Consider the following 17,894-nt stretch of genomic DNA (forward strand, 5'->3'; position numbering starts at 1 on the left):
GCCATCCTTCTTCTTTACCAGTAATACCGGCGCACCCCAAGGAGAAACACTAGGCCGGATGAACTGTTTCTCCAACAACTCTTCAATCTGCTTTTTCAATTCGGCCAATTCGGCTGGTGCCATGCGATATGGGGCTATAGAGATAGGCCCTGCTCCAGATACAAGGTCTATAGAAAACTCTACCTCTCTTGGAGGAGGTAAGCCAGGAATCTCCTCAGGAAACACATCTAGAAATTCACTGACTACCGAGAGGTCTACGTCAGCATCTCCTTGCTTTACTTCCATGTGTGATAGTATCAAGAAACAACATGCACCTTCTATTAGGTCTTGCCTCAACACACCAAGAGTCAGAGGTGGGTAATCCTCCTCATTGGGAAATACTAGCTTCTTCTCTCCACAATCAATGAGAATACGATTGACAGACAGCCAATCCATCCCTAGGATGACATCCAAACCCTGCAAAGGCAAACATATCAAGTTTACCTTGTACTGACGCCCCTCAACCACTACTGAACATCTAACACAAACTGTAGATGTCTTCACTATCCCAGAAGTAGGAGTAGATACAGTCAAGTCATACTGTAGCTCTCTCACTGGTAACCCCAACTCTCTAGCACAAGTCTCAGACACAAATGAGTGTGTCGCTCCAGAGTCAAACAACACCATGCAAGATCTACCACCCAATACACATGTACCGAAAATCAAATCACCTGAGCTAGCTGCTTTTGTCCCTGTCAGTGCATAAACACGTCCAGTGGCCTGAGGTCTGATGCCACCTCTGTGCTGAGATCTCCCTGCATGCTGTGGCTGGGAAGTAGCTCTCCTACCCATAGGGCAATCACGCTCATAGTGGCCCTCCTTGTGGCATCGGTTGCACCTCCGAAAATTAGTCCTCTGGGGACATGAAGATAAGTAGTGCGAACCGCCACATCCATAGCATCTCACGCCACTCTGAGATGAGGACTGGCTCGGCTGAACGGAAGGCTGAGAAGATCCTCCAGAACTACGAGAAGAAGAAGGTCTGGAGTATGGTGCCTTCCTGGAACTGGACCCGCCTCTAGACATGGCTGGTCCCCCAACCCTCAGTGGCTGGGCCTGACGGCTCGAGTATCCCTCAGCTTCTCTCTTTGTCTTCTCCATATCCCTAGCCATCTCCACAAGAGCTGGAAACTCCCTCAGACGGTGACCTCTCACCAAGAGCTTGATGTCGCCACGCAACCCGTTTTCAAACTTGCGGCATTGCCACTCTTCATCCACTGTCATGGTGTTAAATCTAAGAAGATGTTTGAAGCGGTCAGTATACTCAGATACCGACATATTTCCCTGCACTAGCTCCAAAAACTCCACTTCTTTAGCATATCTAAGAGTGTCAGGGAAGTATTCCCTATAGAACTTCCTCTTAAATAAGTCCCATGTGATAGGGGTTCTAGCTCCCTCCAAGATCAACCGTGTACTGCTCCACCAGTGGCCAGCTTCCCCAGTCAACAGATACTGAGTGTAGGCCAGCTTCCTCTCATCAGGACACCCCTTAGCCTCATAGATTCTCTCCATATCCCTGAACCAATGGTCCGCTTCATCAGGGCTGCATTTCCCAGTGAATCGGGCTGGATGATGTTGGAGAAAATTCTCCAGACTCCACTCCTGGACAGGAGTAGCAGAGGAAGAAGCACCTGGAGTGGCCCTGCCACTAGTCAACACTTCAATGAGCTGTCTTTGAGTGTTCTCAGATGCCACTCTAGCATTCTCGCCGACATCCTAGCAGCTTCCAGGTTTTGTAGTGCAAGGGTATTCTGTTGCACCAAATTAGCATTTTGTTGCTGTAATGCTTGCAGCACCGCATTCAGCATCTGATTAGAATCAGACGGATCGGCCTGTGGGGGAGGAGGAGGAGGAAGCCTAGGTGCCATATTCTGTTTAAGAGCAGAGAGTAAAACAATTAGTCTTACTCAAGAATTTAGAATGCTTCCGTATAATTAAGGCACATAAGCACAAACAAAGGATGCACACACCCTACAGGTTCTTTAAGGATAAAAACTGCTCTGATACCATAAATGTGACATCCCAAAATATATAACAAAGTATATACGTAGAATGCATCGATTATAATAATAGAAAGCAGTTAAGAGTACACAATAGATAGAATTAAGGAGTACAGTTATCCAAGTCTGGCTGGGAAGTTTTAAAACTTAAGTACAAGTTCATAATTCTCCAAAATACAGATCATGCTAAAATGAAGGCTAGAAGTCTTTCAAAATAAAGAGCTATTTAACACAATAGCTAGTAGAAATCCTAAGCACTAGGAGCTGGGTCTTCCGCAACCTCCAAAGCTTGCTCCAAAGGTACATCCTCACCTACTGCTCACATCCAAATGATTGGATGATCATCGCAAGAGGGAAAGCAAACACATGCAACACGCACAAATGCAAGGGTGAGCTAGGTCTCAAACAATCATACAATTCATTTTCAATCAATCTAGCATTTACCAGAATATCCATACACTTGTAAACAACTTAGTCATCATAAACATAAGCATTTATTTCTTAAAACTCATCAAGACAAGCATACTATCATGTTAAGACTCTAGACACGTCCGGACATAGAATGTATGTAGAGCTGGGGCGGGTTGTGCACTTGTGATGGCCTCTACTGCTTTGCAAAGCCATTGCCGAGGGGTTCCACCCGACCATACACAAGGCTAATCCGTTACCGCGGAATAGACCTCCAGTGATAGCGTCTACCCTAGGACCTCCCACTACTCCCACCACACGCGTCAATCCTCTCTAAGTGAGAATGAAAGACCGTTGGAGTGTTAGGGATAACCCCCCATATGGAAGCCTCTTACATTCATTCAATACACTAACTGATCTCACCGAGAGATCTAAATTTCCGATTCAATCCAACCATTTTAAATCTCATAATATTCCTTTTGGATCAACAATGTACATCATAAACCACTTATAATCATACACTTTCAACCAATCTGGATCACATGAAGATGCATTCATAAATCGTAACCGAAATATTTAATTAACAAAGCTTACTGGAATGAGAGAAAGCATAAAGGAAAATATCACCACTGGACGAACACTGTTTGGACGAGCGTCCAAAACCTTGAACGGACACTGTTTGGACGAACGTCCAAAACCGTGGACGGACACTGTTTGGACGAACGTCCTAACCCCTTGGACGAACCCCATTTGGACGAACGCTTCAATATCAAGCCTCATGACCGAACGCTAACACTTGCTACATGAGGGTATAAGACCGAACGCTATTATCACTAACACATGATCCAGACCGAACGCTAACATCACTAGGACGAACGCTAACATCCCTACACGTTCCAATGGACGAACGTTGTTAAAACAAGCGTTCCATGGACGAACGCTGTGAGATCAAACACTAGGCCGAACGTCACCAATATGGACGCTCGCTACTACCTATGGACGCTCGCTATTAATTCCAACCCCTGACCGAACGCTAATTAAACCTTCAACTGACCGAACGCTACTAAACCTTCAACTGACCGAACGCTACTAAACCAGCGAATGAACGAACGCTACTAACCAACACCTGAGCGATCGTTACTAAACCATAACTTGAGCGATCGTTACTTAAACCAATGACCGAACGCCATTAATATCATCCCCTAAGACCGAACGCTCCCTAGACAAGGACGAACGTTAAGTCAAGCCCACATTTGACCGAACGTCACTCAGCGCATGGCATGACCGAGCGTTCAACTCCGACATGGACGGACGCTCAATTTGCACATTCTGCAGAATTTAATTCTGCAGAATTCTCAGAATTCTGCAGACTTGTATCAGAACTTCTCTTGACCATTTCTAACCACTTTTATCAACTTCTAACACCCTTAATTCTTGTTTTATCCGTAATTGGACTTACCTAATTGATTATAAACATTCCTAATTCCATTCTAAAGTGATTCATACTCAAATTCAACCTTAAAATACCAATTTTCACAACTTAGGTACCCAAATCCAATTCTACTACTTGGAACCTGTTTTCAACTACTGTTATGCTTCTAACAAGTCACAATGGATTTGTCTAGACTCCCCAAACAGTCCAGGAACACTGCAGCCTTCATTTACTCAAAATCCCTACCTCACTTCCTCTAAAATGACCAAAAGTGACCCTAAGACACTTGATTTTCCTTCCTATCAACACCACAACAAATTTTACACACCAAAACAGTTCCAACATACATAATTCATCACTCAAAATCATCCCAAACAGTTCATATCCATCAATCACCACATTCACGTAGCACTCACACTTCCATACATGCATTTCAAGTTAGCAAAATTCAAAATTATGCTTCCAACAACATACCAATTTGAAAATCACCATGTAATCACGTCATACAGTAAAATCAAAAAGAGAACTCGCTCCCCTTACCTCTAGTGTAGACAACCAAGCTCAAGTAGGAACCCTAGACCACTTGCTTGCACTTTCAAAAGGTTAGAATCACCTATAAATCATCAATTGATGATAGAAAACGAATCTTAGCACCAAATAGAAGCTAGATTATGGAAGAAAACGAAATGGGTTGCATGCAACAAGTTCAATCACATGCTTACAACCCTAGGGCACATGAGAAAGGGGGTTTTCTTACCGGTTCAAATTAGGGAAAATTGATCGACTAAGAGCAACACCCGCTACTTTGTGATCGTTGGGGCAGCACCTAATCAAGATTTTAATGGTTCAGTGTGAAGAATGGAAAGGGAGAAGATGTAGGAGGAGGAGAGAGCTTGCAGGAAGAGGAATGGTTTCTCAGACAAGAGGAATGAGTTAAAACCCACTGTTTCCAAACTAATGTAATTTTATTTTAAAGTACTCAACCTCTCATCTTTTGCCACTTGTCATCCCCTTTTTGCTGACTCAAATCCAAGTCCTTACATTATGCAAGCTATTTTGTATATTTTTAAAGTAAATCCTATACATAAAATATATAAACTTTTATTTTTGAAAAATAGATCAAAATAATTCAAAGAATTTGGTTGCAATTGTTGTTGATAATTGATATTTAACAAAACATTTCAAAAACTTTTTTCTGGACGAGATAATCGATTACTAAAAATGACAATAAATTAATATAGAATTTTTTTTATAAAAATCTGAAATCAATTTGGATAGTTAATTACCACTTTAGTTAACTGATTATTATAGAATTTTTTTAAAAATATTCTTAAGTGATATTATGCAAATATTGTGTATATTTTTAAACTAAGTTCTATACATAAATATATAAGATTTATTGAAAAAGCTTAACACTAAGATACAATTATTCTAATTTTTGTTTGCATATTTGAAATCTTTGACTTATTTTTATCATCATCAAACTATCTTTATTTTTCACCATATTTTCTTTTGTCAACCTGCGCATTTTTAAAATAGGTGCAAAAATAAATATATACAAAATTTCAAGAGTAATAAAAAATAAAATATGCTAAAAACTATTTTTTTATTTATGTATTAATCTATAAAAATAAAAAATAAAAATGGAGAGATAAATGTATTTGTTCACGAAAGTTAAATTGCATATTTTGAAAATTACTTATTTTTAAATTTATATAATTTGAGATATTTTGAAAAAAATTTGGATTCTATAATTTGATATATATTCTTTAAATCTGAAAGTTCTTTTTTAAAAAGATAAAATTAAAATTATATAATTCCATTGTTTTACACAAATATAAAAAACTCATAATTGGTATAATTTTAAAATAAAAATTAATTTTTGAACTACATGATATAAATTAAAAAAAATAGATCATACAATTTAAAAATTAAATTTTAAAAACAGAATGAAGATTTTTATATTTATGAAATAGCCTAAGAAAAATATGAAAATAATAAAAAATCCAAAAAAGTTCATCCACAAAGACACGTCCTAATCATAGAAATGCAAGCCATAAACATGTTCTAACGAGTGTTGCTATTATTTATATAATGTTATATAAAACCTAAATTTGAGTTACATCTATACAAGAAGACAGGACAAATTATATTTGAAAAAAAAGAGTAATAAAATTACAACTCAAATTAACATTTTTTTTACTAATGCAATTCTATTATATTGTTACATAAATGGAAAAATTAAAAAGAGTTATCCATTTAAATAAACTGTATTTAAAATTAAAGTTAAGAAAAAAAGAAGAAATCTTGTTTTCAAATCTTATTTTGAGTTAATTAAATTCTTTTTTGCACATTCAAAACATGTTTTTGTTTTTCTAGAAATCATGTCCAAGAACATAGTTGTTATTTATTTAATGTTTTTCAAAAATAGTTCCTGTAAATGTGTTTTTTGATTTTATAATTTTTTAAATTTATTTTTACTGGGGTGCATAACTGTTTTAAATTGAAATTATGCTTACATGCATACCTTTACCATAATTTCATTATCTTTTTTAAACTTTTGTTGGTCTACTCATTATTATTATTTAATTGAAATTTGTTATTTTGAAAGTTTAATTTAGCGTTTATATTTATTTTAACTTACGAGTTTTGTGTATAACTTTTATCATTAATTAAAATACTGATATTAAGTGAATGTATTTTAAAAAATAGAAATAGAATAATAAATACATCGATAACTTGAATAAAAATATTAACGAAATTAAATATATAAATAATCAATATTTTAGGCATAACATTTTTTATATGGAAATATGTTAATACAAGAAAGGAGAATTAGGGTTTTGAATGAACAATTTAAAACCACTTACAGTATTATTAAATATGTTATACACCAAGAGAGGCATCGAAAGCTGGCCGAGGAGATTGCGGCGCTAAGGATGGAACGAGTTCCAACCGAGCGGTTTGCCTCAAATCGAGAGAATGAAAATGATGGCAACCATAACCGACAGTCGTCCCCTCATTCCAATCCGAACGGCCACCGAGAAAGAAGAGAGTTAACACCCGTGCAAACCATTCAGCCTACCGGCCTACTTCATTTCACGGCAACCATCATGCAAACTCCAATGCCAGAAAAAACTCCTCCTACATTGGATAAGTATGATGGATCAACCGATCCAAATGATCATCTTAGGGCGTTCGCCAATGCAATGGCTTTTTATTCAAACAGTGACCCGGTTATGCGTAGAGCTTTTTCATTATCACTCACGGGAGAGGCATTGGCGTGGTACAACACCCTTCCCCCGAATACAGTGGACAACTTTGCCACTGTAGAATCTCTTTTTGGAAGTTAATTCACATCCACCCGAGCACAAGAGCTAACACCCGCAGAATTGGTGAACACTAAGCAAGAAAAAGGAGAAAACCTTGAAGGCCTTAATGAAAAAGGTATAATGAAACCGCACGACGAGTTAAAGATATAAATCACAAATTCATCATCAACACTTTGTCTTCATGCTTAAGGGTCGGCTCATTTGCTGAAAGTATATATGCGGAACCGTCCAAAACCATGAATGAACTCCAGGAAAGAGCTACTAAATATATTCGTATTGAAGATATAAGAAACTCACAAAAGAAACAATGGCAGGAAGCTTCTGCAGGTGGAAGCATGATATAACCCTCAATGCACCTAGGGCAAAAGTTATCGAATAAGTCTTTAGTGTTGAACTTTTCACACTCTGAAGGAAACCATCTCCAAAAAACACAAACGAAATAAAGAGCTGCCATTTCCATCAAAACTATGGACATACTACAGAAGAATGCATTACCCTGAAAAATGAAATAGAAAGTCTCATTCGGAGAGGAAATCTCCTTAAGTACAATACAATTTTTGATATATTATGCACTGATACGGTCAACATAATTCACTAAAAATATACAACACTAATAATGAGTCAAACTCACAGAGATTTGATACCACTTTCTCAAAACATTCAGATAATGAGTGGTTGGATTTATAACAAGATCCACCGAAATTAAACATGATCTGAAATCTGAATATGAGACGGGCATTGAATGACCCAGTTCAAGTAAAATAATCAAACTGAACCAGCACATCTGAGAAACTTTTTATATAGAATGTCTGCAATCTTCTCTTTTTCAGAAGTTCAGGTTGAACAACCATGTCAAAAGCTTAGGAACTTAAATACTTTACATATCACATGATGAAAACGACCAAAACAAATAATTACAAATTAACATTCTTGCTACAATAAGTATTCGACTTACTTATAGGAACCACGTATGTTGAGGTGATTCATCTCATACAACTGCTGAAGAACAGTCCTCACAATACGTGAAATAATTGAGTATTTGTTGTATGTATCCAAAGGTGAAGCTAATCAAATTGCAAACAAACAACAGTAATATCAATATTATAAACTTACAGAAAATTATTTACATTATTTTACGTGTGATACCAAGATTATGGCAGCACTGAACAATTTGTTTACTATTTTGAGTACCTTTTTAACATCATGAAAAGTGTCTTCACATATTGGCCACCGAGCTCGTTGACAATAGTGACTGTTTTGGTCTTCTTCTTGTGCCTGTTCTGCTTCTTCAAACTTGTGTTAACACTGTGATTCTGAAAGAAGGAAGTAGTGAGTTTCATGGTTCCTCCTCTCTGCAAGTGTCTCCTCTTGAGAGTGAGACTCAGACCTAAAACATATTCATACTCATTTCTTGCAATACTTGACCTTGACGCTTTTTTTTATACATACCTTTTTATCCAGTTCTATGATCTTCCCTTCTCATGTATTTCGATGGCGAAAATAATACCGTGGCTTCTGTCTGTCACACAAATCTCTGAAAAAGAAATCAAAGGACATTTTTAAAGTAAAATGAACCTTGCAGAGTTTAATTTTGTATTTATATATAGCAATATGCGTTTTTTTAACAATGTTCTTTTTCTGCAGGTTTTCACAAGGTGATACTAACATGGTTTTAAGGGAGTTTGAAAAATGTGTTGAAATTTTGAAACATGTTCCTGGTCCTAGAGATGCTAACTGGATGCACATTTTGTATCAGGTTGGCAATCTTTTCCTTGCATGTAATTATTTTTTTCGTTATAAATCAATAGTTATATTTTTTATCCAAGCTTATCCATGTAGTTGTCATCTTTTTAATATATTAAGAAGTGATTCCATTTTTTAAAGTTGCTATACTCTCTTCGGAAATGATTTTCTATTGTTTGTGAATTTAGCAATATAAATTTAGATATTTTTTAGCTTTTGAATAATTTTCATTTATCCCGTATAAACACTTTGTTGGTGATGCTTTTTGAAAACCTTTAATTTCTATTTTCATCGTTTTTAAAAATGAAAAATATTTCTATAAGAAATGGTTGTATTTTAAAAATGATGATGAATACATTTCATTTAAACAAAAAGAAATTAAAGGTAGAAAATAAAGAAAGAAAAATGAATAATTTGTTAAAATCTTAATTTCTTTAGTGAATAAAAAGTTAGTTTCATATCTTATCAGATAACCAAATCATAATTTCTATGATAATATTATACTATCTATTTATCAATGTATAATATTAATTATATTATAGACACACACATATAATATATATATATATATATATATATATATATATATATATATATATATATATATATATATATATAATTACAGGATAATACATAAAATACAATTAATATTATATATAAATAAATTGATAAATATAAACTATCTAATAATATTATAATAGAAATTGTGATTTGATTGTGATTAGAATTATCTTATATAATATCAATTTATTGTTAGGATCTAAAACTAGCTTGGTTTATTAAATAAAGAAGTTAAGATTTTAATAAATTATTATATTTTTTTTATTTGTTTGAGCTTTATCTTTTTGGGCTTTATCTTTCATTCCTTCTTATTTAAAAGGAAATGTATTCCATCACTCTTGTAAATCATCATTTCCTTCAAGTTTCATGATCCATACAACCATTTTCTTACAAAAATATTATTCATTTTTACAAACAATGGAGGTAGAAACTAAAGTTTTTCAAAGATCATCACCAATAACATGTATGGATTGGATGAATGGAAATTGTTCAAAAGGTGAAAAATGTCCAAACTTACATTGGTGGATTGACACCAACAACTTTGACAATAAGGATGTGAGTTCTTTTTCTTGCATGAATGTTATTATTTTTTCGTTATAAATCAATAGTTATATTTTAATCCAAGACTATCCGTTGCGCTTGTCGTTGTCATTTTTTTATATATTAAGAAGTGATTCCAGTTTTGAAGCTTGCTATACTCTCTTTCGAAGTGATTTTCTATTGTTTATCAATCCATGTATAATATTAATTATATTATATGTATTATTTTAATGAAGAAAAGACATTCATTGATAGCATGCTTTTCTTATCATTTTTCAATAATATAAAAGCTATTTTTATTATTATAATTGTTATTCTGTTATTAGTGTTTTTATTTTATTTTCATTTGTAGTGAGATGTTAAAAGTTTATGTTTATTTCGTTTTTTACATCATTTTACATTATAGTTTACTCATCAGTTTTTACAAAAACTTTTTCTAGATAAATAAATCAAGGACGGCAAGATTAGTACGTTGGATTCCGCCTCCAAAGGGATTTATAAAGATTAATTGTGATGGAGCTTACACTTATAATGGAAAAAAGGCAGCTGCGGGAGGTATTATTAGAAATTCTGATGGTGAATTTCTTTTTGCCTTCTCTAGTGTCTTAAGAGTTGACTCAGCAGCAGAGGCTGAATTATTCGCGATTAAGCTTGGAATGGAAATAGCTATATCAATGGGATACAAAAATATGATTGTTGAAAGTGATTGTCTAACAGCCATACAACTTATTAACAGGAGATCCCTCCAACAAGGCCATCCTTTTTATGCTCTTGTCTCCTCAATAATTCATATGGATGCAATGGTCGATTACATTACTTGGAATCATGTGTTTAGAGAAACCAACTCAGTAGCAGATAGTCTTGCTAAATATGGATTATCATTACCTTTTAGCTCACCTGTAATTCTTTTTAAGTTTGCCCCCACTTTTATTTTCTTTTCCTTACATATGGATAAAATTGGAAAATGTACTCTCGCTAAATGCACATAAATAAAAATAATTCTCTTGGATTCCTTATTTCTTTTATTTTCAATTAGTAGAAACACACTCTTGTGCAAGCCATCTTACATCATTTTTATTAACCTTTGTCAATAATAAATCAAAGAGAAATATATTTTATTTTAATTTAATATGTTTTTATACAGTAATAAATGGTGAAGTTTATTATATAGCAATTTGTATTATAAATGCACAGTAGTTCTTTATAAGGTGGAATCAATAATAGTCGTTGTAATAACGAGTGCTTATAAAAGATATTTTTCTTGTATTTTTTAAAATATGTTTATGTTATAGGGTTTAGAAAATACAATTATGTTTTTACAATAAAATATGTTTTTATTATGTATTCAACAATATTTTAGAAAATACAGTTTTGGATTTTAAGATCTATAGGTTGATTTAATAAAATTTATTTTATATAATTAGTCCTTCAAGTTTTAACTCCTAATTCTGTCCTAACATCAATCAATTTAAACTTCTTTTATGTGTTAGTTCTTAAACAGGTGGAATGTCTTTCACTCAATTAATTAAACTTTGAAAAAAAAAATTCTTAAGAGAAAAGTGTTTGTGATATTTTGGATTTTGTTTTTATCAAAGGATTGAAATGGATTTGGTGGGGAGAAGTATAACTCAAATGATTATGATTGAAACACATATATATAATAATTCTAATTAATAATTGTTTTTTGCTAATAATCTCTTGCATCAAAATAATATGTTTAAATTAAATGTATATTTAATATATAAATCTTTTGCAAAGTTGTTAAAATTAACTTTTTACATATTATAAAATTGTGTAAAATTGTGTCGTTTGAGTCTTTATCTAATACTTTTGTTGTTTGTAAGTTTACTTGAAAGCCAAGTTATTTTTTCTTCTTTGGTCTTCTTCCTTCAAGCGCCATATTTAAAATTCTTGTTCTTTTAACCTTTCAAAAACAGAGTCACCATTAATATAGTTGTTAGCTTTTATAATTTTATTATTACACTAACCTTTAGTTGTTTAACTAGAATTTCAAAAATTTTACATTCATTTCATCAATATAGAATTTTTTCAAGAGTAATAAAAATATAAAATATGCTAAAAACTATTTTTTTTATTTATGTATTAATCTATAAAAATAAAAAATAAAAATGGAGAGATAAATGTATTTGTTCAGGAAAGTTAAATTGCATATTTTGAAAATTACTTATTTTTAAATTTATATAATTTGAGATATTTTGAAAAAAATTTGGATTGTATAATTTGATATATATTCTTTAAATCTGAAAGTTCTTTTTTAAAAATATAAAATTAAAATTATATAATTCCATTTTTTTACACAAATATAAAAAACTCATAATTGGTATAATTTAAAAATAAAAATTAATTTTTGAACTACATAATATAAATTAAAAAAAAAAATAGATCATACAATTTAAAAATTAAATTTTAAAAACAGAATGAAGATTTTTATATTTATGAAATAGCCTAAGAAAAATATGAAAATAATAAAAAATCCAAAAAAGTTCATCCACAAAGACAGGTCCTAATAATAGAAATCCAAATCCATAAACATGTTGCTAATGAGTGTTGCTATTATTTATATAATGTTATATAAATCATAAATTTGAGTTACATTTATACAAGAAGACAGGACAAATTATATTTGAAAACAAAGAGTAATAAAATTACAATTCAAATTAACATTTTTTTTACTAACGCAAATCTATTATATTGTTACATAAATGGAAAAATTAAAAAGAATTATCCATTTAAATAAACTGTATTTAAAATTAAAGTTAAGAAAAAAAGAAGAAATCTTGTTTTCAAATCTTATTTTGAGTTAATTAAATTCTTTTTTGCACATTCAAAACATGTTTTTGTTTTTCTAGAAATCATGTCCAAGAACATAGTTGTTATTTATTTAATGTTTTTCAAAAATAGTTCCTGTGTTTTTTGATTTTATAATTTTTTAAATTTATTTTTACTGGGGTGCATAACTGTTTTAAATTGAAATTATAATTACATGCATACCTTTACCATAATTTCATTATCTTTTTAAAATTTTTGTTGGTCTACTCATTATTATTTTTTAATTGAAAATTGTTATTTTGAAAATTTAAAAATATTTTATATTTTAAATTTTAATTTAGCGTTTATATTTATTTTAACTTAGGAGTTTTGTGTATAACTTTTATCATTAATTAAAATACTGATATTAAGTGAATGTATTTTAAAAAATAGAAATAGAATAATAAATACATCGATAACTTGAATAAAAATATTAACGAAATTAAATATATAAATAATCAATATAATATTTTAGGCATAACATTTTTTATATAGAAATATGTTAATACCTTCAAGACAAGAAAGGAGAATTAGGGTTTTGAATGAACAATTTAAAACCACTTACAGCATTATTACAAAATACATAGAATTGCTCCTTCGCGAAGTGGTCTCTCATTGCAGAGCTTCCGCTTTTTGTTTGGGAGGGAAAATACCAAATCTTCAAAAGTTGAGTCTCAATCAACTCAAGATTTGATTGCATTCAAATTCATTTCCATACACCAGGTATTCTCTCTTTCTCTCTCTTCTGCTCACTCTATATCCATTGAATTTCAGCCCCCAATGTCAAGGGGGACTTCAGAACCCATTGTTTTATGCGAAGGGGATAAACTAATTGTTTGTTTTTGGTGTAGTTTCATGCGTTATTGATATATTGATAAGTCCTCCTCCACTTTTTTTGGCCCAGACACTTTTAACATATTTTGTTGTAAATTTCTGTTATTTTCTAATTTCTTACTGGTTGTAGAGTACATTGATTGAGTGTCTGAAATGGAGATCTTAATTTGGGGATTGTCTGTTTGTTTAAGTCTTTCTTCGTGATTTTAAACTTGTTTTTTTTCTTATGAATTAGTAAAATCTGCTTACTGCCTAGTTATTTTATTGGATCCAGCTTCTAAAAAGTGAGGTCATGAGAAAATTAATGGCTAATATTATTTGCAGTGCATATGCACACGAATCATTGATGTTTGATAACTATTTTTCTTATCAATGATTGAGATTATTCACAAATTTTTTTCCTCAGTTTAGAGGAGTCAAATCCTATTATTTTGCTCTCTTTTTCCTTGGTTCAAGTTTCCGGTGGTAAATGAAAAGAAAATTTGAATTAGTAGATAAATTTCTTAGGTTCTGACATGTGCCATTTCTCATTCCTCATGCTGAGTAACCGAGACATAGTCTTACCTCAGCTCTTTAAGCCAATTTGATTTCAATGCATCTGTTCTGTCTGCTTGTTTGCAGGTACTGATTCCATTGTTAAAAATATAACATGAGTGCTACGGTACAAAGAACTCCAAGGTCCGGTAGACAGTCTTTATTTTTCCAGGATTTAGCTTCACCTGTTTCCACCCGTAGAGGAAAAGTTTCAAGTCCCGGTCAGGCAGCTGCAGTATCTGCACTGTGGCGTGAGAACTTTGGCAGTTCTGACCTTCCTCCTCCACCTGTTTTCACCTTGGAGGACAGATCAGACTTTTCTCCTGAATCAGGCATACTAGATTATCAAGTATCACCTGAGATTAAGTCAGACACGAGAACTCCTATCCAAACTTCCAATAGGGAATTTTCAACTCCTGGGAAAAACAAATCTGAGGCTAGCACATCTTATGCTTTGAGAGGGGTACAACAAAACCAGCAGACCTCGCCGGGTTTGAGTTGGTGGTCACCTGCAACTGCAAAGAGTGGTGGGGAACAAGATGAGAAGGGAAAAAGTTCACCAGTTGAGGGTGTGGTTCAGCCTGGTGCTTTGATAACTCTTCCTCCACCGCTGGAAGTGGCAAGGCCTGAGGTTCAGAGGAATTCGTTGCCAGCTGGGAATCTCAATGAGGAAGAATGGGTAACTGTATATGGGTATGTCTTAACTCTGCTTTAGCATTTATGTTTGTCTATTTTTGGGGAATACATGCATTCCACTACAAATCTATGATTGTCCTTTGAATTCTACCCAATTTACTTCTATCTTACTTAAAATTGTGTGAACAATATCTGCATAGATTTTTACTTCTGTACTCCTAAAAGGTCAAGAAAACTTGCTCCAAAAGCTGGAGAGTATAACCCTGCTCCTTAAGCACAGAAAGATCTTATTCCAATTGCCAAGACTGCTTTGCAATGCATTTGGTGAGAAAAAACTTACAACTATTTCTGATTAAGAATGACTAATCTTGCAAGATTGTGCAATATTAGTAGGGGAAAAACTGTGGTGTACTATGAAAGTTTGTAATATTTCATTTCTGTTATTCTAACTTCCTACAAGGAATTTTAGTAGAGGCTTTTTATTCACGTTGTTTTAAAATTGTTAGTATAAGATGAAAAATCCTGTGATTGCCAAGGGAGTTTGTAGAAAATGTTGCTGGCGTAATTTACCTCAAATTCTCAGTGAGGATTGAATTCCTTCTTCTATAAAATTTCATTTTTGGATATCTGGTGGAGAACTATTGGTAATTCTAGGAAGGCTGCAATTGGATTACCTTGTGTGCATGTGACAGTAATATAGGAGTAAATGGCCTTGAGGCACTAGACAACCACGTGGACAGTGTGGTAGTTGGCTGAAAGGAAAATTCGCTATGGGGAATACCAATGTGGTGGAGGAGGACAGAGGAAGTAGTGAATTTTGTTCAAGATTATTTGAAAGAGAAAAAGGGGGAGAGAGGGAGGGTAGACAAAGAGGGCAATTGGGGAATATTAAAGGGATAAAATAGAAAAAGAGTTAAGAGTAGTTGTGGTGATTACGAAGTACATGAACTGTGGTGTAATGTGGAGAGAGGTGTGGAATAACTCACAAGAATTTGACAGTGACCTTGTTGGTGAGGCATTGACCGTTTTCTATAATATATCTAGTGTTTTATTTACTTGAAATTTGTGGGGTGATGGGATACACATCATATATATTTCACTTGCTTGTATTCACTCTCAGACCTAAAACACATTCATACTCATTTCTTGCAATACTTGACCTTGATGCTTTTTTTATACATACCTTTTTATCCAATTCTATGATTTTCCCTTCTCATGTATTTCGATGGTGAAAATAATACCTTGGCTTCACTGTCTGTCACACAAATCTCTGAAAAAGAAATCAAAGGACATTTTTAAAGTAAAATGAACCTTGCAGAGTTTAATTTTGTATTTATATATAGCAATATGCGTTTTTTTAACAATGCTCTTTTTCTGCAGGTTTTCACCAGGTGATACTAACATGGTTTTAAGAGAGTTTGAAAAATGTGGTGAAATTTTGAAACATGTTCCTGGTCCTAGAGATGCTAACTGGATGCACATTTTGTATCAGGTTGGCAATCTTTTCCTTGCGTGAATGTAATTATTTTTTTCTATATTTTATTCCAAGACTATCCCTGCGCTTGTTGTTGTCATTTTTTTGATATATTAAGAAGTGATTCCATTTTTGAACCTTGCTATACTCTCTTTCAAAGTGATTTTCTATTGTTTGTCAACCAACTTGATTTATTGCTGATACAGAATCGATCCGATGCACATAAAGCTCTTAACAAGAATGGAATGCAAATTAATGGAGTACTAATTGTTGGTGTGAAACTGTTGGATCCCATGCAACGCCAAGCTTTAAATGAAAGGCTTAATAATCAAGGATTTATGCCCTTACCTCTACCCTCTGTTAGAAATTCAGAAGTGAGCACATTGAAAGCGCCTGCTCGATCTTACTATGCGCAGAATGGCAACTCCACTGCACGGCAGACCGGAGGAACCATTGCTTCCCCAACAAAATCTTTGGTGTCCAAAATCATGGACTTGATGTTTGGAGTCTAAATTAGCTGTTCAGCTGAATCAAATTAAGTATCGTTCTGTTTTGTTGTAAGCAATGATTTTACTTTCTTCGTACACCTTGAAGAAGTTCGGCATGTCTTGTTCATTGGATTGAGTTGGAATATATACTCTATGGATCTCAATTGTTAGAATTTGTGGCATTTGAGTGTATCAATTTTATCAATAACTACACTACACAGATCAGTGCTCCTGTGTTTTGAGAAACAAGAACACAATATATAAGTAAATGTCGATGTAAGTCTGATGATTGTCCATGCACTTGAGATTTTTTGTTATAGCATAATGTTTGATTCATGGTTCGATCTGACGCAATGGGATAAAATGCTTTGGTTGTTTTTGTCCAGGAACCTATGCTATTGATGTTAATCTGATCTGGTAAAAGAACTTTTCTGCCCTTGTATAAAATATGTGGTGATTCAAGTTTGGAAGTCTTTAATTGACTACTTAATTTATTAATGGCTGAATAGAACACTTCTGTCAACATAATTTGGAAGTGTAGTTGTTATGTTCAATAACATTGGAGGTTGTTTCCCATGTCTCTACCTTTTTAGAAAGGTGTAAAGCTTCAGTTAAATGATTATTTCGTAGACGCAAGCATTAGGTAAAGATGTTTTGCAATTGGTTGTGGGCATGTCTTTTATTTATTTTATGATTTTTTCAACTCTACTTTTTGTATGTTTCTAAATTTAAGATCAAATAATTATAAATCGTAAAAAAATAAAATTATTAATGAAAAAATAATATAAAAAACTTATACTTTAAATATAAGTTATTCTTTAAGAATTTTAGTAAATGACTAATTTGATTAGAAATTATAAAATGATAAAATAAAAAATAAAAAATAGTATAAACAAATTAATTTAAAAATAAAATAAATGGATAAAAAAACAAGATAAATTTTATATCATGTTATAAATAAAAAAGAAATTATCATGTCACATTAGCTAACACATAAGCAAACCAGTATAACGACGATGCATTTAATTGACTTTCTTTCGTATT

General features: G+C 32.8%; 1 protein-coding gene across 1 annotated transcript; it reads left to right on the forward strand.

Annotated features, from left to right (window-relative positions):
• Positions 1-13,439: 13,439 nt before the first annotated feature.
• Positions 13,440-17,199, forward strand: LOC124840328 (mitotic phosphoprotein N' end (MPPN) family protein). Its single transcript, XM_088092306.1, has 4 exons — positions 13,440-13,607; positions 14,340-14,945; positions 16,269-16,380; positions 16,569-17,199. The coding sequence occupies exons 2-4, from the start codon at positions 14,368-14,370 to the stop codon at positions 16,872-16,874; spliced, it is 996 nt and encodes a 331-aa protein (XP_087948432.1). The 5' UTR covers positions 13,440-13,607; positions 14,340-14,367; the 3' UTR covers positions 16,875-17,199.
• The last annotated feature ends 695 nt before the right edge of the window (positions 17,200-17,894 follow it).

This window comes from Vigna umbellata, chromosome 6 (genome assembly GCF_029865625.1).
Source record: "Vigna umbellata cultivar VRB3 chromosome 6, Vumbellata_1.0, whole genome shotgun sequence".
NCBI lineage: Eukaryota > Viridiplantae > Streptophyta > Magnoliopsida > Fabales > Fabaceae > Vigna > Vigna umbellata.

Excerpts from the sequence above, each read along its gene's own strand:
- LOC124840328 (XM_088092306.1), top strand. The coding sequence starts at position 14,368 with ATGAGTGCTACGGTACAAAGAACTCCAAGGTCCGGTAGACAGTCTTTA. Across the intron at positions 14,946-16,268 it reads GAATGGGTAACTGTATATGG|GTTTTCACCAGGTGATACTA; the intron begins GTATGTCTTAAC and ends CTTTTTCTGCAG. Across the intron at positions 16,381-16,568 it reads GGATGCACATTTTGTATCAG|AATCGATCCGATGCACATAA; the intron begins GTTGGCAATCTT and ends TTGCTGATACAG.